Source organism: Perca fluviatilis, chromosome 14, assembly GCF_010015445.1.
Source record: "Perca fluviatilis chromosome 14, GENO_Pfluv_1.0, whole genome shotgun sequence".
In the NCBI taxonomy this organism is placed as follows: Eukaryota; Metazoa; Chordata; class Actinopteri; order Perciformes; family Percidae; genus Perca; species Perca fluviatilis.
In genome coordinates this window covers 7757506-7781652 of record NC_053125.1, presented here as the reverse complement: position 1 = coordinate 7781652, position 24147 = coordinate 7757506, and the positions used below count along the sequence as shown (strand labels likewise).

Sequence of the window (24147 nt, the reverse complement as noted above, 5' to 3'; positions counted from 1 at the left end):
ACAATCATTCTGATTATATTTTTTAAAATGTAATCACAGGCCCGAATATGCAACCTCTCTGGTTCTGTGGGAATTTCTGAGTCTCAAAGTCGGCAAATCTGCCAAATTCTGCTTTGAGTGTCGCGTGGTTGCAGTTTGAAAAAAACTGTTTCCCTTCTTTTTGGTTCGGCGCACAACTAGACGGGCCAAAATGTATTGTGAACCTAAATGGATATTCAGGCCAGATCAAAATTCGCAAGGGTCCGCATTTGGCCCGCGGGCCTTGAGTTTGACACACATGATTTAGGGAGTGGTAAACCTCCAGTCATCAGAAGGTGAACAACCCCAGAAAGGAATAAAACTAATCATTGTCTGACAGTGGTTTGGCTACCAACGGAAGCTCCTAAAGATTTATGTCTGAAAAGTTTTAATCTTAGCCCAGATCAGACTGATGAGAAACATGTTTGATATGTAACCGATACAGGAGAGAAGGGTTGTAGTGTGGTGGAAAACAACGCAGGGGAAAAAAAAACATGTGCTATTGATTTATGAGGTGGTTGTAGATGATGACATTTCATTTGGAGATTAAATGATCCAAACGTGGGCACAATTCCTGTTTATTCCTGTGATTGTGATTACAAAATTCTGTCTCTGCGGTGTTCATATTTGCTATTTGTCATTAACCATTTTCAAATTTAAAGGATTAATATGTTGTTTTCCTACGGGAGGAGGCACCAGCCTAGTAGGGTGTCCAGTCTGCGTCACGTGGACCCAGTTTAAACCGTCTGCTTTTCACCTGCCTCTCCTCTGAGCAGAGCAAGTAAAGACGCGAAAATAACTGTCGTGTTGCCTCAACCAAACCGGAAAGGTGACTTTTTGGTGCGAGTGTGTGTGTTCGTGGGTAGGCGTGTGTGTGTCAGAGGGGGAGAGAGACAGAGAGAGAGAGAGAGACAGAGAGAAAGGTGCAGCACAAACAGGTGTATCCCAAACAGGTAAAGCTGCTCCTTCTTTTTCCTAAAGGGCAAACATGCTGGCGTGTGCTTGACAAACCAACACCTAAGCACCCTGAGAGGATTTGCACTTTTTTTTCTTCCACAAGGACTGAGTTTATACAACAGGACAGGGCTTTGGAAGGGATCAAGGATGGAGGCATGAGTCCGCCCTCGGTGCTTGATGCATATACCTCTCATTAAGGATACCATTACCTGGACTGATGAGCTTCATTTCGGCGCTGAAATCGTCCCAGCTTGCGCGCGGTTAACTGCCGAGGAGAATGTCACCTCTGCTGAACAGACTGTCTGGGTGTCTCTGTGTCCTCTGGATCTTTGGTAAGAAGGCTTTAGAAAGAGATAGCAAGACTTTACAGTATGTCTGTGTTTTCATCCTCGTCTGGTGTCAGATATGATATTCCTTTCAGGGCCATAGTGTGCCTGCAGTATTTACATATATAGTGACCTTATTGTAGGCTATGATACTCGTATAGACCTGTTCATAATACCAACAGACTGGATATCGGTGTTAGGCAAAAATAGGTATTTAAGATGGTACCTTTAGTTTGTTTTCTTATGAAAGCTGGCCGACAGTATCTCGTGCATATTCATAAGCTAAGTTGGGTACGCTCTGGGCAGGTTATCCTTTGCTGGAGCAGTGCTGTTACAGAAAACACTAGTCTGATATTTCTGGAAAAACAGGTTGCCGATGATCAATCCCCCTCCTTCTGCCTGACACTGTGTGTGTGTGTGTGTGTGTGTGTGTGTGTGTGTGTGTGTGTGTGTGTGTGTGTGTTTGTGTTGCTTAAGCCGAAATGTGTGGTGTACGTGTCGTGCTTCTGGTCTATGCACGTCAGCCTCAAAAGGTCTTTCTACTGAACTATTATTACTATATATATATATAAAAAAAATTTATTATAACACAATAACCTGTGTATCAGACTATTACTTATGGAATAGGTAAAGTGGATAAGTATTTTTTTTTTTTAATCCCATACAAAAAGGTAGGATAGGCTGAGTGTTATTCCAGTAATACAGCACAGGCAGATTCCACAGTATGGCTTAAACCTCAGGGTGACAAAGACACGCGCCGCGCGCGCTTGCGCGCGCGCAAGCACGCGCACACACACACACACACACACACACACACACACAAATGTTCATGGAAAAACACACCTGTCTGCAGAGTACACTCATCAGGTCTGCTGGTAAGTGTGTGAATCACATAACCAACAGATATTCCCACATCAGGTATTGAATCAACACCTGTAAGAGCTGCTCAGCATGAGACTGATTCACACAAAACACCCAAACCTGTGAACGTGGTACAAGTTGCGTTAGCGACGTTTCCACGGAAATTAGAGTGGATCAACAGAATTGTGTGTGAGACGGACAGTATAATGCTCTGTTCCCACATAAGATCTTTTACATTGCAGTTGTATCAAAACTGTATTAACACCATGTTGGTGGTACCATAGGAAACTACTGTGCCAGGAGGTTTTATTTTTATTTATTTTTTTAAATGTTCTGGACCTTGTTGTGTCGCGTTGAAGATGAAGTCATGACAGTTTCACGCGGCGTTGCTATGGCAATCAGATAAGAATCCCACTTACACTGGAGGGGTACTATCCGCAGTGGGAAACAAAAAGAGAAAAGTACCGGTACCAAAAAAAAGGGGAGTGGAGTCTAGCAGAGCCGTACCATGCAGTGGAAACATGGCATTACATACCTCAAAACGTGGTCACACAACAGAGAAACTGGAAATGTAGACTTGTGAAAACAGATCCTGTAAGTGACCAAAAACAAGTTAGAACTGCTGTCCACAGCACAATAACCTCATTCTTTGCAACAGCAAACGGCTAAATCAGAGATGCATGCTTCAAGTGGCACATTTGACGGATCAGGCGACTTTAGAGGCGACGCATGAAAAGGCCAGACCGTGTTGCATTTCAGCTTACGTACACATGGCGTGCCGTGTAGTGCGTTGATAGTAATATCGATAGTGATAGTGTTTGGCAGTAATCCAGCTGCTGAAATTCATTTCCCATGCAAGCTGTTTTCCCTTCAGTCTCAACAGGGGTCACGACCATCGAGACCTCGCACCTTCTGATCATTCACCTGCAACCCAAGCCTGATGCCAAGAGCAACAACATTTTATTTATTTTTTTTATTTAACCTTTATTTATTCAGGGGAGGTTCACTGAGAGGCAGCCTCTCTTTTGCAGGAACGCCCTGATCACATTCACACAGTTCCACATTCATACCTGGAAGCTGTCCAGTAGGACCCCAGTCTGATCTGCTGGCCCCTGAGCAGCTCCACTGGAGCGGTTGGGGTTAAGGGCCTTGCTCAAGGGCACCTCAGTGGTGGTAATGAGGGAGGGACAAGCGCTGTTCTTTCACTTTCCCCACCCAACATAATAATAACAATAATAATACACTGTGACGATGAATCACCCGTCCAGGCTTTTAGGTGGCACAGGCAAATGACACTTTCTGGCATTAGCGCAGCACTCTCACAAAACAGAATTTTTTTTCAGCAGCGTGCCAAGAGAAATATCCCTCTGAGAGATGCAAATAAACTTCCTAAACCATGCAATGGTTGCATGTTGCAGGGACCAGCATCCCGTGACAGTATATTTCCTGTGTGTGCACTTTATGAGCCTTCTGGAGGACAACACAAGATAATCTGACACCCCTGTAGTTTTTCTACACCGAACAAAAGACGCACGCGGTTTATAGTGTTTCACAATACACAGTGTGTGTGTGTGTGTGTGTGTGTGTGTGTTTCATGTCTCGTATCTTTCCTGAGGCCCTGGACGTCTCGCTCTGTCCAGACACTGAGGTAACCCAGCTTTGAAAGCTTATCTCGAACAACTAGTTAGGCGACATATCTTCACTTGTGCTTCTTCTGATCGACAACATGTTTTCAATCCTCCCTCTTTTCTGTCTTCACCCTGTGTGGACTCCTCTAACCCTGTCTGTGCTCAACCTTGCCCTTTAAATTCAGCCCCTTGAATTGTATTTTTATACACGCTGTGATATTTTCACCTGTCTGGCACACAGCCTGTAAAAAAATACACAACGTGCCATTTCCTACACTTTGGTTTTTATATGGATTAAAGAATAAAAGTATAATGTATTAATTAGTGAGCTTTAGTGGTCCTGGTAGGTGGATTTTGTTACCTTCAAACAGAGCCAGGCTAGTTTGTTCTTTATGCTAAGCTAAGGGGGGCCTAAAGAGACAGGCGCTAAAATGGAGGGTTTCAGACAGAGGGTGGATACAGGTATATTCAGACAGACAGTAGGATAAAAAGAATGTGTTTTTTTCAACATTAAAGCAAACATGTTCTAGTAGAAACCGAATTATAATATATATATATATATATAATTAGCTGATATGGGACCTTTAACTGACAGAAATGAGAGTGGTATCCATCTTCTCATTTAAAACTGGGCAATAAAAGCAAATAAGTTTGAATACTTCAAACATTTAAAGTAAGACCTTATTAACTTCTATGACAAAAGAAGAAACTTGGACCAAAATGAGCGACTTGACAGGTCAGCAAAGAGAAGTTACTATGGCTAGACCACATTCTTCAGTGGGAAGTAAACATGCTTTTGTAATTTGAGCTTCTTCCTCATATAGCTACTGTCTTTTTAAATTGGCAAATGTGTAAGAAGAGCAGTTATCTTGTGCACTAAGTGTGCAAATTAGCAAATGGGATTATTAGTAAGTATACAGATCCTTTACTTGAGTAAAAGTACTAATACCACACAGTAAAAATACTCTTTTGCAAGTTAAAGTCCTGCTTTGGAAATGTTAATTAAAGGTGCAGTAGGTAAGCCTTATAAAACTAACTTTCTGTCATATTTGCTGAAACTGACCCTATGTACCATTTCCAAAAATCCAGCTCCTCTGGCACCACCTACAGCCTGTAGTGCGATTTTAGCGGAAAAGGGGGAGGGACTGAGAAGTTGTCGATGTTAAAATTGTAGTCCTGGATCTTCACAATCCTACCTACAGCACCTTTAAGTAAAGTACCTATGTATCATAAAGAAAATGTACTTAAAGTATTCAAATTAAAAGTACTCAATCAGTTCTGTCAATCAACTAAGTGTTTAATCACCTAATCATGTCAATTGGACTTGTAGGGCCTCATATTGTTAGGTAGTTTAATTTTTAATAAAACGTATTTTATAAACTACATGTGTTTTTTAGGCAAACATCTCAATCTGAAAATCTGAAATGGAGCAGAGTAGAATGTAGCAGAGTTAGCTATGATCTCATCATTTTTCATCTGTAGTCCCTGGACAGGAAACAGAGAATAGCATCTCTGTCAGAAGGGGAACCAAACACTAGAGTATGAAAACACAAACATAAAGGACATCAAATTTCACAGTATTAAAATTCGCCCACAACAGTACCAACAATAAAATCACAACATTAAAGTGCTCGTGTTATATATCTTTTTTGTGCACTTTATAGGTTTACAAAGTGAAAAAGCCCAAAGTCCACCCCAAAGGGACTAACCATCTCCAACAGAAAACCCTGTTCACCAACTGCTCCAAACAGCTCTATTGTAGTCCAGCCTTTACTTCAGAGACAGACATGGTCACTTTGTAACACACGTTATAATGCTCGCCTAGCTGCTAGCGTGGCACGCCCTCATACTCTGCTTCTGACTGGCTAGTAGTCCTTACCTATACTGTCAGGGCACGCCCTCATACTCTGCTTCTGACTGGCTAGTAGTCCTTACCTAGGTACTGTCAGGGCACGCCCTCATACTCTGCTTCTGACTGGCTAGTAGTCCTTACCTAGGTACTGTCAGGGCACGCCCTCATACTCTGCTTCTGACTGGCTAGTAGTCCTTACCTAGGTACTGCGCATGTGCGACTCCCAACAAAGATGGTACAGAATTGAGATGTCTCACTCTGTAGCTAAAACAGAGAGCTCAACACACAGGGTGAAAAGAGGAGCCGCGTCAATGTGCAGTACAACAAAAATATGGTGTTTTTTGAAAATTAAACGATGTAAATCTATTATGGTACAACCTCTAAATACAATTATGAACCCGAAAATGAGCACAATATGAGCACTTTAAGACACCACTGCAACAGGACTTCACAACATGAATGCATTAATTAACCCCTCTCCTCTTATAGTTACAATGATACAGGGAGACTTTGTGGATGTGCCATCAGAGGATCCCATCCGCTCCTTGGCAGAGGTCAAGACCACCCTGCCCTGTCTCTACCAGCCGACTGGGACAGACACTGTGGTGCAGGTCACCTGGTATAAGGAGAAACCCGATGCCACCAAAGAGCAGATCATCACTGCACACTTCACTGATGGACAGACAGGTCAGTCGGTACCGTGGCCGAGTGGCATTCGCTCTGCCACATGTTAAAAATTTGTTTTTTCTTTAAAGCTATAGTGCGTGGTTTCTCTCTCCCCCGTGAGGAATTCTATGCAATGACAACAAAACTGTCGGCGCATCCACATGATACAAGCCTTCCGTGATCGCACAATTTAGTGTGCATAATTGTACGTTCATATTTATTTCAACAGGAACCGTTTTGACTTTGTCTTCATTCATTTGCCATTCCTCTGACTGTATTTTCCACATTTTCTACCACTTTCTGCACCATGTTTGAAAATAATAATAACAAAAACTTGAACGACAAAATTCAAAAAAAGTTTCTTTAAGAATAACTTCCCCTTGCCTCACAGTGAGAAACTTCTCCTTATCGTAGCATTCACCCTCATATGCACATTCCACCGAGCACTTGTGGTATAACAAGTTCATTTGTCAGTTTCAGCTGACGAGTGTGGGTTGGAGGCTTTTTTTTCTCCTCCGCTAATAGAACTAATAGAGCTTCAAGGCGAGTGCTCACAGCCATCTAAACGTGTTAGATGAGCTGTGGACCGACAGTTTTGCTATGGTATTAAATATTTCATGGGCGCCAAGATTCTGATCTTATTTCTGGTTTCTTATCTTTTGGTTGATGATTTAGGAATTGAAACTTAAACCCATTGGGAGTGTGAAACACGCCACAGACATAACACTGTGAGCTATACACACAGAATGTAAATGCAGTGTCTAGTAATAGTGCAGGCATGTGTGTGGGACTGGAAGTGACAAAAGAAAGCCTGAGGTCTGTTTTAGATGAAATTATTTGTGTCACATCCTTCCTCACGTGGCCTTTTAACTCTCTTCCTCCCTCCCGCTCTGTCTCTCTCTCTTTTTTTCTGCCTCTCTGCAGCGTTTGGGATGTGGTCTCGACGTGTGCACTTCAAAAGCACCAAACCCACCGTGGACTCGTCTCTGGTCATCGTGAGCACAGAGGTCTCCGACGAGGGGAAATACCTGTGCCGCGTCATCACCTACCCCTCCGGCAACTTTGACAGAGAGATGTCCCTCATCGTGTGGAGTGAGTCCCCGATGAGTGTTGACATGTCCCACGAAGATTCAAACTGATAGTAACACAAAAGGGAATCACGACGACTGTCACCTGTAGCTGACTTGTTTATTTATTTGAAGCAGCGAAAGTAGTTTGAAGTCCCTGAAAACTCTGAAATCTCTGTAGCATTACATTCTTATGACTAAACAAGCAATTGCAATGGCAACTAAAATTGTTTAAAATGTGATAAAGTCATTAGTCAACACTTCATTTAATACAGAAAAACTCAGATATGTGACATCACCTGTCTCTAACTGAGCCCCGCCCACTTCAAACCAAAGAGTGGAGCACTGACGGAACCACAAATAAAGAAATCTCTCATGTGAAATCAACAAAATATAGTTCTAAATTTTTCTGAGAACCATGTGCATGTACTATTCGCACCTTTAGTGAGAAAATGAGTGAGCACATGTGGTTACAGGGCTTTTAAAGCTCTCTTTAAGTCTATGTGTGCATACTGCTAAGTGTGTTGACTTATCATCAGCGTCTTCCCCTTCTGACCAAACATTGTAACAACCCCCCCTTCCAGCCGTTCCTATCTCCACCCTGGACCCTGTGATTCTGGTGGAGGGACAGTTCTTCCAGCTGGCCGCTACCTGTCGCTCTATAGCCCACCCCCCTCCCCAGCTCTCCTGGGACACCGACCTGACTGGCCAGTCCAGCAATCGCTCCTCCAACAACGGTGCGGTCTCCTCGCAGTTCTCCCTGCACCCACTGAGGAGCATGAACGGCAAGAAGCTGGACTGCCTGGTGTGGCATCCCACTTTGGAGGGCCCCCGCCGGTTCAGCAACAAGCTGGTGGTGCACTGTGAGTATTCAACACTATCACACCGAAGCAGCGTTACATTTTTAAAAATTAATTTAAAAAATCAATGAATTGATCGCTTGATGCAGAAAATGCACTCTCGTTCAAAAAATTGACACATTTGAAACATGCAAACCAAGCATACATTTTATTTTTTTACAGTTTCATCATTGGTTGCACTTTTAGGGCCCTATCTTGCACTCAGCGCATTTGACTTTGTACACCGACGCATGGATCATTCCTATTTTGCACCCGACGCACAGCAGACTTTTCCCTCCACAGACGCACGTCGGTAAATTAGGGAATGTGTTTGTGCTCCTGGGGGGGCGGTTACTTTGGGGGCGGTAAACGTTACTTTGTGCTATTCTGCAGTTTCAGAAAACAATTCCGCCACTGACCAGGAAAAACCTGGTCTAAAGTCAGTGGCTCTAGTCTAAAGTCAGTGGCTCTAGTCTAAAGTCAGTGGCGCTAGTCTAAAGTCAGTGGCGCTAGTCTAAAGTCAGTGGCGCTAGTCTAAAGTCAGTGGCTCTAGTCTAAAGTCAGTGGCTCTAGTCTAAATTCAGTGGCGCTAGTCTAAAGTCAGTGGCGCTAGTCTAAAGTCAGTGGCGCTAGTCTAAAGTCAGTGGCGCTAGTCTAAAGTCAGTAGCGCTAGTCTAAAGTCAGTAGCGCGTTATTCAGATGCTATTTTAGGGACGAATGCTTGGCCATAATGTAGCGTGTGCACAACGCGCATACACTTCTCTCATCTAAATGGATGCAGCAGTTCCCATTTTTGCAAACCATACATAATTACAAAGGAAAATGTGCTTCAGGTGTTTGGATAGGTCAGGAGGCACTTTACAGTACAGTCCTCAAAAAGTCACAGCATTCGTTGTGGCTTGTTGTGTTTTACACATTTCCATGAATCATGGATGTGTTGATGACATAAATGAGGAAATATTAGAGGACTTAAGTAGACGTGATGTTGAACTACGGTGGGATTGGACACTCTGGCAGGATCTGGTCCGGGAGTAATGCGCGATGCGCTCCTGGTGGAGCGGGTGGACGGAGATGGAGTGGGGGGAGGAGGAAGGGGCACAACAGGTGCAGGTGGTGTGTTTGGAGGCCCACGCTGCATGGCTGCAGCAATCCTCTCCACACTTGAGGAGATGCGCCCGAGAGGCCGCAGCAACATCGCCACCCGGACAAGACGGGCATTTATTACTTTGCCGCATCCCGGACAGCTCCTGCTGGCGTACGCCAGGCAAATCCGCCGTCATAATAGCAATTCTCCATGGAACAAGGGAATGTGAGATGACGCTCTGATTGGTTATTTTCACGTTACGCCCAAACCACACATTCAGATCATCTTCAGACCAACCCATTTTAGATTTGCGTCGGGCGCAAGAGTCATTTATCCCGCCGGTATAATAGCAACAGCGCCTGAGATCCGCCCACAAAGCTACTTGCGTTTTGCGTTTCATACTTGCGTTTCAGATCGTTAAAATAGGGCCCTTAAGCTTTACTTCCTGTTTTTATCACCGTTCGCATTGCGTTATTATGAAACCCACGCAACTTCTAGGCAAGACCCGCCCCTTCAACAGCATTCACACGCTACCATTGGCCAGGCGTCCATGCTTACGCAAGGTAACGTAACCCGATTTGTTCAGGTCCTACCCCCTGACCAGTCGGCTATCCTAACCTCAACCACTCGAGGTCAATGCCAATCAACCAATCGGGCTGCTTCGATCCATAATAGCGCGTCAGCATCCCTTCAAAGCAGGAAGAGACTTCAGAAGCACCGGATCACTTTTCACGTTCCTCTCTTTCTTTAATAACAGTTTCATTTGCAGTAGCATATTAAATCCCCTTTCCTCAGACGTGTTCTTAAAACCCTAACACATGATCACTCTGAAGTCATCACCAGTGCCTCCGTACTTCCTGTCTTTACCACCGTCAGCGTCCCTTTTGTAATGACTTCTTAAAAACCCTAACACGTGATCATTCTGAAGTGATCACCAATGCCTAATCACCGTCAGCATCCCTTCAAAGCAGGAAGAGAAGAAGCTCACTTTATCACTTTTCCCCCATTTCTCTCTTTATTGAGCAAACATTTGCCGTGCCTGAATGTCTTTACCACATTAAATTCCCTTCCATCAAAGATTTCAACGGTAAAAAAAAAAAATCAGAACAAAGGATTCTAGTTTCTTTTCTTTTCTTAAAAACCCCTAACACAGTGATCATTCTGAAGTGATCAACAATGCCTCCTTTTTACCCTTAACGTGCCTCAGCTGAACAAAGCTGACCTGTTATTGCTCTTCCTCCCAGTCCCTCCACATGCAGAGGTGTCTGGCTACAACGGAGACTGGTCTGTGGGTATGGAGAATGCTGCCCTGAGGTGCGTGAGTGGAGGAAACCCCAAACCGAGTTTCACCTGGACCAGGTACAGTAGGACCCGCCTCCCTCTCTGGCTGTCTGCTACTCGTGTGACTAACTGCCTGTTGTGTCTGGTCACTGTTACTTTTCTCGTAACTTCTGACAGCAATTAAACCAATTATCTTTTGCTTCAATGCCACGGTTGTGTTCAGGCGAGGTTCAGCGGTGGAAGAAGTATTCAGGTCCTTTACTTCAGTAAAAGTACTAATACCACACTGTGAAAATACTCTGTTACAAGTACAAGTCCTGCATTGGAAATGTTACTTAAGTAAAAGTATGTAAGTATTATCAGGAAAATGTACTTAAAGGATTAAAAGTAAAAGTACTCCATGCGGAAAAATCCTCACATTTTAGAAAACTGGAAACGATCCAAACTGTTCTGTCAATCAACTAAGTGTTTAGCTTATCGGCTAATCATTTCAGCTGGACTACACATTGTTGGGTAGTTTAATTTATAAGAAAACATTGTATTTTATGAACTACATGTGTTTTGTGTGCAAAAATCTTCATGTGTAAAGTAACTAGTAACTAAAGCTGTCAGATGAATGTAGTGGAGTAAAAAGTCCAATATTTCTCTCTGAAATGTAGCGGAGTAGAAGTAGAAAGTGGCATGAAAAGAAAAGACTCAAGTAAAGAGCAAATACCTCAACAATTGTACTTAAGTACTGTACTTGAGTAAATGTACTTAGTTACATTCCACCACTGGCGAGGCTACAATCAGGACATCCTCAGAGACCAAAGTCAAATGTTTTTATTATCGCTCCACTCCTGCTCTTCTTTAACGTGACTGTGTGCTTCAGATTTAAGTGGCTATCTCAAGAAAAACACATCATTCAAAGCAATATTGACATTCACTGGTTTAGGGAAATAAACGCATCCTTTTTAACTCAATTTCAATAGAGAAAATGCCAGTTTCACATCAAGTGATGACATGAAGTATTAGCCTTACAAGTGTGTGTGCGTGATTGGCTGATCAACGTGTGTGGAAAATAAAGAACTAACCCTGAAACGGGATGTTACGCAAGCAAATCTGCCACTGTAGCGCTATGGAGCAATGTTTTTATGAGTGGGTCTCTGTTTACTGGTGTTAAATACATCCTGCCATCTGAATTCAATTTCAAATTATATTTCATTTGATAGGGATGATGCAATTTAACATAGTTCCAATACAGAGCACGAAACCGATGCATTGAGAGAGTTTCAGCTATTGCTCATTTTTCAACTCCTATCCCTAGTTGGGCTTTTACATGTAAGTGTAGGTTAATGGAAATATACAGCTTTCAGTATAACACAACCACAATACACTATATGGAAATACAATAACATACACATCACACAATACGCATATCACACAATACACTTCACACAGTATGCATATCACACAATATGCATCACATGATACACATCACACAATAAACTTACATACACAATACACCTTGGTCATTTACAGTGCAATTAGCTAAACATGCACAGCTCTGGCTTGCTTTTAGCTAGCACTTAGTATTTGCTGTAAAGGATTTTATATCTGTAATTATATTAATTTGATTTCAGTTTGTAATGTGTTCCAGAGTTGACAGCTCGTTATGGAAAAAGCTGACCAAATTTAGATCCACAATTACTGTCAAGTTGCCATTCGCCATGCTCCTAGTCACTCTGTTACTGCCTTGTCTTTGAATAAATCTGGAAAGAGGCTCTGGGGCTCGGCTGTTAATGCATTTGAAAACTAATTTGAGAAAACAAACATGAGCAATCTGTTAACAGCATCCATCTGATTGGCAGAAATGTAGCAATTCGCCCACAAATGTTAGTGACGACGACTGCTACTGTAGCAAGAAAACACGGACGTAAACAACGCATGATTTCAAATATTCTAAAGATCGGCTATGCAAATGTTTAAGAACACTTAAATACTTTTGTCCGACCTCGAAGACACACACAATGCATGTTATGTTGCATCGGTAAGTCCTATACAACTGAGAGCATCTATTCAGTATTAATTACGTGGATCTCCACCCTTTCCACATGCCTTAACCAAACAAGCCCTGGCATTGTCACCTCCTGATTCTGCTGCCCGAATGGAAACTGACATATTCAAATGTTGTGTGTGTCATACAAAAATGCGACACATTGCTGCCCAGCTTTAAGCCCCGGACCAGGGTTTGACTTTATTCTTCTGCCTGAGTCACCCTCTGGCATCTATAAGTGGTTTCCTTTAGTGCAAGGTGTGGCGGAGAGAGTTTGACTAGAAAAATGTAAGTTGCAAAAAGTGATTGGAAGTCTCCCATGAAGTATGAGAAGTGACAGTTTGGCCCTAAGGGAGAAAGTCCTGACACAGATGTGGCATTCTAAAATGTAAAAGATGAAATGCTTGGTGATGTTTCTTCTGATTTGAGTAGTTTTTTTGCCATGTGGTGATTTATATATATTGCCTGCTGTTAGTCACAGGAACACACCTTAGTAAAAATGCAGACACACGCCATGCACTCAGGCATACACACTCATGAATGAGCATGTATTTACACACACACACACACGCACACACGCACACACACACACACACACATGCGCACCCACACACATGCACACACACACACACACACACACACACACACACACACACACACACACACACACACACACAAACAAACAACTGTCCATCAGACACACACACATACAAGTCAGCATTAAAAATATCTAGTAACAACCAACCTTTTGTTAATCATATGTGCACACACACACACACACACACACACACACACACACACACACACACACACACACACACACACACACACACACACACACACATACAAATGAGGCGGGCAAACCTGTTGGATTTGTCAGCAAAAGGCGGGTGAAGTAATAGCCGGTGTCACAGTGTCGTGTTGCGGCTTGTGCTGAGAGCAGACAGATGAGACAGTTTCACACGAAGGAGGGAGGAAGAGGGGGATGAGAAAGAAGAGAAAGAGAAAGGGATGAGCAGTCCCAATACGAGAGAGAAACTGGTGGGAGCAGGTAGGTAGGCAGAGAGGTTTAGGTGAGCCAAGGGGGCGTCGAGAGGAGGAAGAGGAAGCAGAATGTGGGCATTCGTGTAAGATGTTATCATGGAGCTGCGTCTATATGTAAAAGAAAAAACAGACAGTTCCTCTTTTCTGCTAGTGGTATAGGTTAGTGTAGCCCCCGTGAAAAGAAACTTGCTTCAGTGCATATGTTCCCTTAATAGTGAGAAAAAACATCCGGTGTTTCTGGGGCAGTGCTGGTTGATAATGTTCACAGCAAGAGGCAGGCATTAAAGGTCACGTCTGTTCCAACCGATTCAATCAAATGCGTTCAAAACAACAACACTGAGGCAACACCCTGGACTGTGTTGCTCATCGAAGTTTCTAAAAGATTGTCCCTGAGTCATACTGCCAGGAATTATGAGGTGGTTCCAAACAATTAGGAGGCATTATTGAAATATTAATGCAAAATAGAATAGTGGAATAGAATTGAAATAAGAGATGAATCCCTGATTAATCCTGTTAAACACAAAAAGTAACTCTCCTCCTAAAAGTTTAGGAAATGCTTTGAAATGGTTTCATTGTGCTTCACGTTCTCCAGTTAGTTTGTGGTGTGGTCAACATGAGCAGTCATAGACAACCTGGGAGCAAGTCTTTTTCCCTGTAGAGGAGTTCAGAAAAGAAGGTGGTTGTGTGTTTGTTTTTGCTGTATGAAGGGTTTTCACATTCTTTGGGGGGAGAGTGGGGGAGAAAAGAAAAGAAAGCAGAACTACATTAAAAATAAAATGTGTCAAAAGCAAGCAGCAACCTCTGGGCCTGAAAGGTGAAGCCTATTCAGAGGCGCCTTAAAGGTCCCATGGCATGAACATTTCACTTTATGAGGTTTTTTTAACATTACAGTTTTTTTCCGATTGCTAAACGACAGTGGGCACAACTGGAGTCACATGTGCAAAACGCTAACTACAGTCTGCACAGCAGCAGTTCATGTGGACCAAACTCTAGTTCGTTTTTCATTGCTTGAACACAGTTTTCAAAACTCTACACACTTACCCCATGACTTTAACACACTGCTGTCAAAACTGTTAACCACACATTCAAAACAGAATAGATTTCAGTCTGGTGCCTATCAAACACTGCTGATTGCAATTTTAGCTGAAAGCCTAAGCAGGTGTCTTGTTTTAGACTAGTTAGTGAACATATATGGTATTTATACAGAGAAAGCTCAGAAAGCCTTTTTTGTATACAAACACCAAATAAGAATGAAACAGTTATACACTGTACCGTTTGAGAGAAACGGGTAAAAGAGCAAAGATGCCAATATGTCCAGGTAAGATATCTGAGGTTATGTACACAGCTATAAAAAAAAGTGAAAAACACTATATCTTTACAATAGTAACACTGCGTTCTTACTGTTTTTCAGAAAGTAATGGAGGTGAAAGCAATAGAAACACCACATTCATTAGTATTTAGAGATGATGCAGACATCCAATGTGATGAAGAAAACTTGCCACATGATGCTGGAGAGAGGCAGGATTAGTCACACTATTCTTTGGTACTGTTACGTATGTACCTTTGTACAAAATACTTTATTGAAGAAAACTGCTGATTTTCATTCCTTCTTGTTTACCTTATGTAAAAATTGGTATGCTATACAATCTATATTTTTTCCTTAAATAAAGTATTGAGTAGTGTCAAGTCACTCAAATTGTTCAAACTGTAAAGATGAGAAAGTTTGTAATTTCTGTATTGGTGTTTGATGCTAGTGTTTTTACCCTCAGTGTGTTCTGAGTGACAGTGTGTGTTATCTCAGTGAGGACTGTGCATACTGTTTGAGACGTGTGTTAAGAGTTGTGTTGCTTTGAATGAGTTTTGCAGGTGATATGAACTGTTTAGCTCAGGTGACTGTTGGTAGTGCAGACTGTAGTTTGAGTTTTGCACATGTGACTCCAGTTGTGCCCACTGTCGTCTAACAATCGGAAAAAACTGTAATATGAGTCCTCCCAGCCTGCCTACGGTCCCCCAGTGGCTAGAAATGGTGATAGGTGTAAACCGAGCCCTGGGTATCCTGCTCTGTCTTTGAGAAAATGAAAGTGTGGTGTCTTTAATAGCGATGCTGTGGTGATGTATGAAGAGGAATTCGCCGACACTGTTCTTGATTGTAAAAGGGTTTATTTCATCAAAGAATTCAGCATCAATTTACAAGCTCCTGCAGAAAACTTGGAGATACGACAGACCTGGTCCCAAAATAAGAACACTGAAACACTGTATATATGCTGGCCAGGTATGGTGTAACATAAGACATAGTTATGTGAGGGGTAGAAAGCAAGAATAGAACAAAGCCCATATAAGCCTCGAACAGAAACATAAGGTAAAGTTGTAAATCTTCAGAAAGCAAATTCCATATAGACTCAGCAAAATTCCCTAACAAGAATAGAGCAAGGTTGTAACTCCAGATACTACATATAGCTCAGATGGGCCGATCTGGAATCTTCTCCTTATGAGGTAATAAGGAGAAAGGTTACCTCCCATTTCTCTGCTTTGCTCGCCCAGAGAATTTGGCCCACTCATGAGAGAGAGAGAGAGACATCATGGCTTTTAAACGAGCAAAGTGGTAGTTGGTCAAGCAACTTGTTGGTTAAAGCAACATCAGAGCACTTTTCCCGCTTCGGTCCCCCTACAGGTTGGAAGCGGAATTGTCCATTACCGCTGTCGTAATGTCTCATTATGTCTCATTCGAATCACAGATCCGCTACCGGATCTGGCAAACTTGCATAATGTTCAAGTACAATTCTGCTTCCAACCTGTAGGGGGACCGAAGAGGTAAAAGTGCTCTGGTGTTGCTTTAATACAGCATGGTGTTCATTTTCGGGGGTATCATTTAGGGTGTGGCTACCTTGTGATTGAAAAGTCACTACCATGGCGGCGTCCTCAGGTTGTCAGTCAGATCTACCCCTCGCCATTCCCCAGCATGCCCGCTCGTCCAAATATGGTCACTTCTGGCTTAAAAAAAACCAACAAGATTGCCACAGCCAAAATGTCAAACTCGGCTTCAAAGCGGTAGTCCACAAACCAATAGGTGACATCCCGGTGGCTAAGTCCACATGTTATGATTTGACACTACAAATAAAATTGAATTGAACCTCTATTGTGGCTTTATGTGAAAATGATTATTTCATTGCCATATTATAGTTTACATTTAATAGTCGTTAATGGCTAAATGCATTGCATCAATCAATAGTGTTGTGCTACTTATTATGAGATATTGTGGGGAGGGTGTTTTTTTGTACAGTCCCTAAAGGTTAAAGTGAAATATAGTACAAAAACATGTGAAGATGTTGCAACGTGTTTTAAAATGTGGAACTCAGATTACCATTTAACACAGATTATAAAGTAAAAATGGCCACGTGTTAATCTAAATGAATGTAACTTTGTCTCATTTTGTTTGCAGAACTGGGGGACAGTTGCCGGAAGGTGTGATCCCCCACCCTAATGGAACCCTAGTTTTTGGACGACCCCTGGACTCGTCAGATGGAGGCACCTACCTGTGTGAGGTGAAGAATGACGTGGGACAAGGGACAGCGCAGGTGGAGATTACTGTGGCAGGTAGATGACAGCGATGTTACATCACATAGCCTACAAGGACTTACTGTGAGAACATATACAGTACATCCAGGGTTCTCCCTGTCATTATAAGGTTTAGTTGCAGCACCCGAGTCATTTTGGACAGCACTTAAGATGAATGAATGTAACTAAAAGACTTTTCTCAGATCTAATGATAGAATTTTTTAGCAAGTTTTGCCTTTAAGCTTTTTGAGTTTTATTTTATTTCACATCTGCTTTAGATTTTTTTTAAACATTTTAGCCACAGATATGGTAATAATGGGGCGGCCTCTAGCTCACTCAGTAGAGTGTGCGCCCCATGTAGGGTTAGTCCTTTGCAGCAGCCCGGGTTTGAATCCGACCTGCCTGTCCTTTGCTGCGTGTCATCCCTGTTGTCCCTTCCCCCCTTTTCTGTCCATCCACTGTCACTATCGAATGAAGGGAAAAGACCCCAACAAAAATAATAATAATAAAAAAAAGATATGGTAATAATAATGGTCCAAAGTGATGTGAAAAAGAGACGCAAAACTACCACAAACCGAATACAAAGAGACGCCAAATAACCACAGGGACCCAAAACAACCCCAAAGAAAACAAAAGTGACAAAATCCCACAAAGAGAAACTAAATTTATGGGGAAATTGCATTTGTTTTAAAGGTCCCATGGCATGAAAATTTCACTTTATGAGGTTTTTTTAACATTAATATGAGTTCCCCAGTGGCTAGAAATGGTTATAGGTGTAAACCGAGCCCTGGGTATCCTGCTCTGCCTTTGAGAAAATGAAAGCTCAGATGGGCCGATCTGGAATCTTCTCCTTATGAGGTCATAAAGAGCAAGGTTACCTCCCCTTTCTCTGCTTTGCCCACCCAGAGAATTTGGCCAACTCATGAGAAAGAGAAAGACATCATGGCTTTCAAACGAGCAAAGTGGCAGTTGGTCAAGGCCACAACCCCCCCTCCACTAAGGCCTATATAAAAGAGACTTCAGATACAGTATTAGGGGACCACTAAGGTCTATATAAAAGAGACTTCAGATACAGTATTAGGGGACCACTAAGGTCTATATAAAAGAGACTTCAGATACAGTATTAGGGGACCACTAAGGTCTATATAAAAGACTTCAGATACAGTATTAGGGGACCACTAAGGCCTATATAAAAGACTTCAGATACAGTATTAGGGGACCACTAAGGCCTATATAAAATAGACTTCAGATACAGTATTAGGGGACCACTAAGGCCTATATAAAAGACTTCAGATACAGTATTAGGGGACCACTAAGGTCTATATAAAAGAGACTTCAGATACAGTATTAGGGGACCACTAAGGTCTATATAAAAGACTTCAGATACAGTATTAGGGGACCACTAAGGTCTATATAAAAGAGACTTCAGATACAGTATTAGGGGACCACTAAGGTCTATATAAAAGACTTCAGATACAGTATTAGGGGACCACTAAGGTCTATATAAAAGCATCCAAAGAGCACCATGTCATGGGACCTTTAATTGAAAATTCACCTTTTCTTAAAGGAAGGGCGCCTAAACCACATCCATCAACTCCCCAACTCACTCTCTACTTTACAGAATCTGACCCAAGGAAGGGTGTAACGGAAAACAGCCTGATGATCATCGTGGGGGGCGTGGCTGGGGGGCTGCTAATCTTGATGCTCATCGTCATCATCACTGTCACTTGTCATCACAAACGCAGGAACAAGAAGCTGGAGAGGGAGCTGACTGAGAGGAAGTATGTTGACTTTCTCTTTCATTAAGATGAGATAAGATGAGAGGGGAACTTTAATGACGTCCGCAGGGAAAACTGAGCCAGTAGGGTTAGCTAAGAATGGAACAAATCAGCGCCGTTAAGCATGTTACTACTGACAGTTACAAAAGTGGAGTGTGTTAAGTAGAATTAGAGGAACAAGAAGTGTCAGATTCAGTTGATAAATGACTGTGTGGGGCTGGATGTGCAAAATAACAGCAGAAAATGTGCACGAAAACTAAATGAGAAACATGCAGAATGAAGCAAACGTTAAAACTTCCAATGCTCAGAAATACGCATAATTCACAGGGGACGTCTGTCAATTTCTTCAGTCATTTAAATGTCTCACTCCTTTTTGTCTCTGGTTTCTCACAGGGAGGAAATAAGCACTCTCACCAGGCAAGCTTCTTTCAGGAGAATGAACTCCGTCAGCACAGACGCCAGAGGAGCGGTACTATGACTACAAATTATTATTTTCACACCGAGCATACTGTCCTACTGCAGCATCACCTTGTGTTTTCTCCTGTGTCTGCGCGACCTGATTCAGGCTGCTGGTCCCATACGTTTCACACAATCCAAGAGTTTTTTTTTATTTCAAATATGTTCTGTGACGATTACCCAAGACTGTGTCAGATAGTTGTTGCAGTCAAATTATAGTATCTTTCTTCACTTACAAGTGAGTCGGTTTGGAAGTTTTCATAGGACATGATGTTAGATGCACAGACTTTTTTTTTTTTTCTTTTCAGTCCCACATCTAATCTGTTTCTTTTCATTGCAGACAGAGGAGAACATCCCTCTGAGGGTGGAGGGAACCATAAGGACCAGCATGTCTTCCCTCGGGGTCAGTCATATATATATATATATATATATATATATATATATATATATCTCTATATATCTATATATCTAACTCTGCGTGCAGGAACAGGGCCGCGGACCGAGGCTTTACTGTCCAGATGCCAGACGGCTACATTCTGAGCTTCAACATTTCAAATCTAAAATTGAGTGCATCTCGGATATTGATATGATCAATAATAACACAGACCTTTGAGCTACTTGTATCCACCTTTTTTTTTGGGACCTTATGTTTTTTTTTTATTTCTCAACAAAAATCCCTATCCCTCTCTATGGATCATAAATGGTGCTTAAAGGAATAGTTTTACATTTTGGAAAATTGAGCTAAGAGTTGGGTGAGAAGATTGGTCCCACTCTCTTATCTGTATGTTAAATATGAACCTAGAGTAGAGCCATCAGCTGGTTAGCTTAGCTTAGCTTAGCACAAACACTGGCAACAGGGGGAATCACTAGCCTTTTATACCCACATTTTAGACCTTTAGCTGCACTGCTGAAACCTTATGATATTCAGTGTATCTTGTATTTTATTTAGCATTATTCTTCCTAATGTTTCCTGGAAAGAAGAATGTCATTTGGTATTCATTTTTAGGAAACAATAAGCTCAATTTAAACACAAGTAAATTAAATACTCATTTTTCATTTATTATTGGAAACTTGATTGTTCATAAATGTTTATATACATGTATGTAGACAAAATTCACATTGTTGCATGTTTCGGTGAGTAAAAGACTTGAGCAGGTCATGATTACGCTACCAATGAATTAGAATCAAATGATTGCAAGTGTACACATCTGTTTTCCCTATGATAATTACCAAACTACATAGTTCTTTCCAAGAAGCGTCTTTGAAACGATTTGGAAATCATTCTGAAATTTTAGGCCCATAAAAGGGTTACATAATCTTGCTCTGAATTCTGTTTTAAATTTTTTATAGTAAAGCAAATCTAAGTTTACATGAGGCCTTGTGATCTTGGCAAGAGAGGCTAGCTGTCTCCCCCTGTTTCCAGTCTAGCTATATCGCTATTATATAGTTATAGCTTATAAAGATATAGCTTTATATTTAGCATACAGATAAGCAGGGACATAGCACAAAATGATGGGCCCTGTAGAAAAGCATTTTCTATGGACCCCTCCCCACAGCTATTCATTTCTATCATCTTTTTGGGCCCTCCTCACATGAGGACCCTGAGTTTTCCCCCCCAGTCCGACACTCCTGCAGATACGAGAGTGGAGTCAATTTTCTCATCTAACACTCAAGGAAACAAATAAGCAGATTTCCCAAAATATTGGACTATTGCTTTAATTCATCAATTTGCATTAGAACTAAATAGATCTCAGTATGACTTGGCTTGCTTCAAATTGATTCTGCTCCATAACTAAAGCCTCTTCAGTTTAAATTAAGGGTGAATAAGGCATTAGAATCTGTGCGCCCAATCAGTGCATGAGCAAAAACTGATCAATGTCTTTTCCCTGCGCTGACAGGAGGCTCACTGCCGTGACAGCCGATCTACTATCTCAGGTGGACGGGGAGGAGGGGTAGCGTTTGACCAGCTGGGCAGGTCAGTCCTGCATAACAACTCGCGGAGGGGACGGGACAGGCTTCCGGATAGAGAGGAGGAGAACCGATTTAGAGTGGAGACATACGTGAGAAACAGCGCTATGTCTTTGGTAAGTGTGTCTTTGTGCGTGTGTATTTCTGGGCAAGTCAATGCCTGATTTCACCAAATTGTGGAATGCATCTCACCCAGCTTATTAACCTCTGCATATTTGACGATGCAGTTAAGAAGTGTGTCTGCTCTGTGTCATTGCAGCAGGAAACTCGTTTCCACCCTCCTCTGACGCCATCGACCTTCCCGAAGGTACAGTCCATTGATGTCGTAAGACAGCTAAACGGCAGCGCCATTATCCCATCTGATGGGGGTTCAAGGCCAGGAAGTGTTACCAAGACTCACCAGCACCTTCCTTTGAGCTCCGACTACCCACGGGTAACAGATGATGAGGATGAAGTAGATGAAGGTCTGGGGGGTCCCGCCAGTCAGGAGCATCCCGATGACCAAGACAGCGAGACCAACAGCTCCCAGGTGTCCGAGGCTCACAGCACCCGCTATCTGCAGACTAACGGCACACTCAGACCCAAACCCCGGCCAAGCCCCATTGTGGTCAGCCCCCACGCCTCCCTGATCCACAAGGCGCAGATAGTTTAGCAGGAAGCTGGGAAAATAACATGTGAAACTACAAGAATGGACAGTTCTGGTTTTGGAGGTGGTTCAAACGTGGCTACGCGGACAAAGTTGGCCCAGGAAACCATGCAGTTTATGGTCAATTATGAAAAATCTGCCCCTTGACTGCAATGCTGCTTTTTCCTTATTGTGTGTGGGACATGATGCAATAGAATAAAGTCTTAAAAGGAACAATCTACTCTAAAGCATCTACTGGACATTTCTGGATATCTGATTTCTGCCTGATGTTTGGTGATCAACATTGTGTTGTGTATTCCCAAGAACTACTGGCACAAACTAAGACAATGTCGCAATATTTCCAGTGCAGCTATTCTACGGTTAATAGCAGACGATACTCTTTGCTCGTCTTTCGCAATGCAGTATCTGTTGCTCTGTAGCAGGGGAATGCAGTTGACATACCTTTTGTGTGGGATGTCGAAAGCAAGAACATCAGTAGGAAATCAGGAAAAAAGCAGCAGGAGAAGTAGAGGAGGCTTTGGGAAAAGTTGGTACATCAGAACTGTACATTGCAACACCTCGGTATGGAGGGTGGATTTTAGGCTGTTGTGGTGTTCAGTGTAGCAGTGACTGTGTCTGTGCTAAGTTCACCTTACACAACACGGTTTGGGATCTGATCCAAACCATGGGGTTGTTCCTCTCTTGCCACACCTGCAACATGCATACCTCCATGCTGTCATATTGTCCTTGTGCCCTTGTAAGCACTGAGACATTTGGAACAGATAAAGCCTTCATACAGCCAAAAATGTCGATACATCGAACAGCGATCTGTAAATCTGTGCAAATATGCAAAATGTTTTTTTGAATGAATTATCTCTTTAAATCCCAATCATCAATACAGTACATAGTAAATCAGCTGACACATATAGTAGATAAATAAATAATTAACATACCCTGCTCCTGCTCCTATGTTTGCGAGAATGAAAGTTTTAACACTACATATTAAACACGCACACACACTAAATAAATAGAAGTGTATATATGTTGTGCACACAAATACACAGTGGATGAAAGCTGGAAAAGCTGCCATATGTTTGTAAAAGACACTTTTATTTCACTTTTTTTCTACTGCATTATGTGCTACTTTTGTGACTACACTTGAGAGAGACAGAAAAGCTGCCACATCGCAGACATACTTATCTGAACTTTTTTTTTTTTATTATTATTTTTTATTCCAAGACAAGACAATGACTTTCCGTTTGCAGATTCTTAATATTGTCGCAAAATCAAGCACGTCTTATTTATCTGTAGATGAATAATAGTAGATAGCCTACATGTTGTATATACTGTATATGCATTGGGTTCTGTTACAGTTCTGAGATGAGAAGCAATGTGCCAAAGGGAAAATATAAAAAAAAACATCACTTTTGCTTTTTTTTGGCAAATATGAAGTATTATTTTGTTCTTCACACATGTATTACATTGTACTGTTTTGATTTGTGTTACCTTCTGTAAATACAATACAGATATGCGACAGTTTGTGGCAAAGGCAATGTGCCATGATTTACCGTCAGCCAACAGGTAAAAGCAGCAGATGAATGGTAGGCCTATTATGTGTGAATGTAAGTTGTATTTGTTGCAGACAGTGCCCCCTGATGTGTACTGCTGGAAAGTGCAGGGATCTGAAAGCGCCTGCTGCAAAACTACAGAACTATGAAAGACTCTGGATTCCACTGTGATTTCGGAAAAATGATCTTCCGGGTCACTTGCCTGGAGTTTCATTTATTTTAAGGGCTATGTATGGGTATCAGCTTGTATTGATGGGTTGCAATAAATGTGTTTTTGTAAATATTGGATGCTAACTCATAATTTCTGGATTGTCGAAATATGGGGGTTTACACTTATAGTTATTCTGGGTTGCTAGTGAATTGTCTGCTGAGAATCCTGGGATTTTTTTAGCAGTGTGAAAAAAATGAGGAGTGGGCCATGTTGATTGGTTTGGTATTTTTAAGTGGGGTTGTATGATAATTATTATTTTAAAAGGCACTGACTATATGGATAAGTAGGCTACCTCATACAACCCCACTTCAGAATATCCGAACTGTCC

The 24147-nt window shown here is 42.0% G+C and overlaps 1 protein-coding gene across 1 annotated transcript; it reads left to right on the top strand.

Annotated features, from left to right (window-relative positions):
- Positions 1 to 913: 913 nt before the first annotated feature.
- nectin4a (nectin cell adhesion molecule 4a) lies at positions 914 to 23894 on the top strand. Its single transcript, XM_039823362.1, has 11 exons — positions 914 to 1307; positions 6132 to 6329; positions 7233 to 7400; positions 7960 to 8238; positions 10543 to 10657; positions 17098 to 17252; positions 18835 to 18994; positions 19385 to 19460; positions 19788 to 19850; positions 21346 to 21531; positions 21675 to 23894. Exons 1-11 carry the CDS (start codon positions 1253 to 1255, stop codon positions 22065 to 22067), a joined length of 1848 nt encoding a protein of 615 aa, XP_039679296.1. The 5' UTR covers positions 914 to 1252; the 3' UTR covers positions 22068 to 23894.
- Positions 23895 to 24147: the final 253 nt, after the last annotated feature.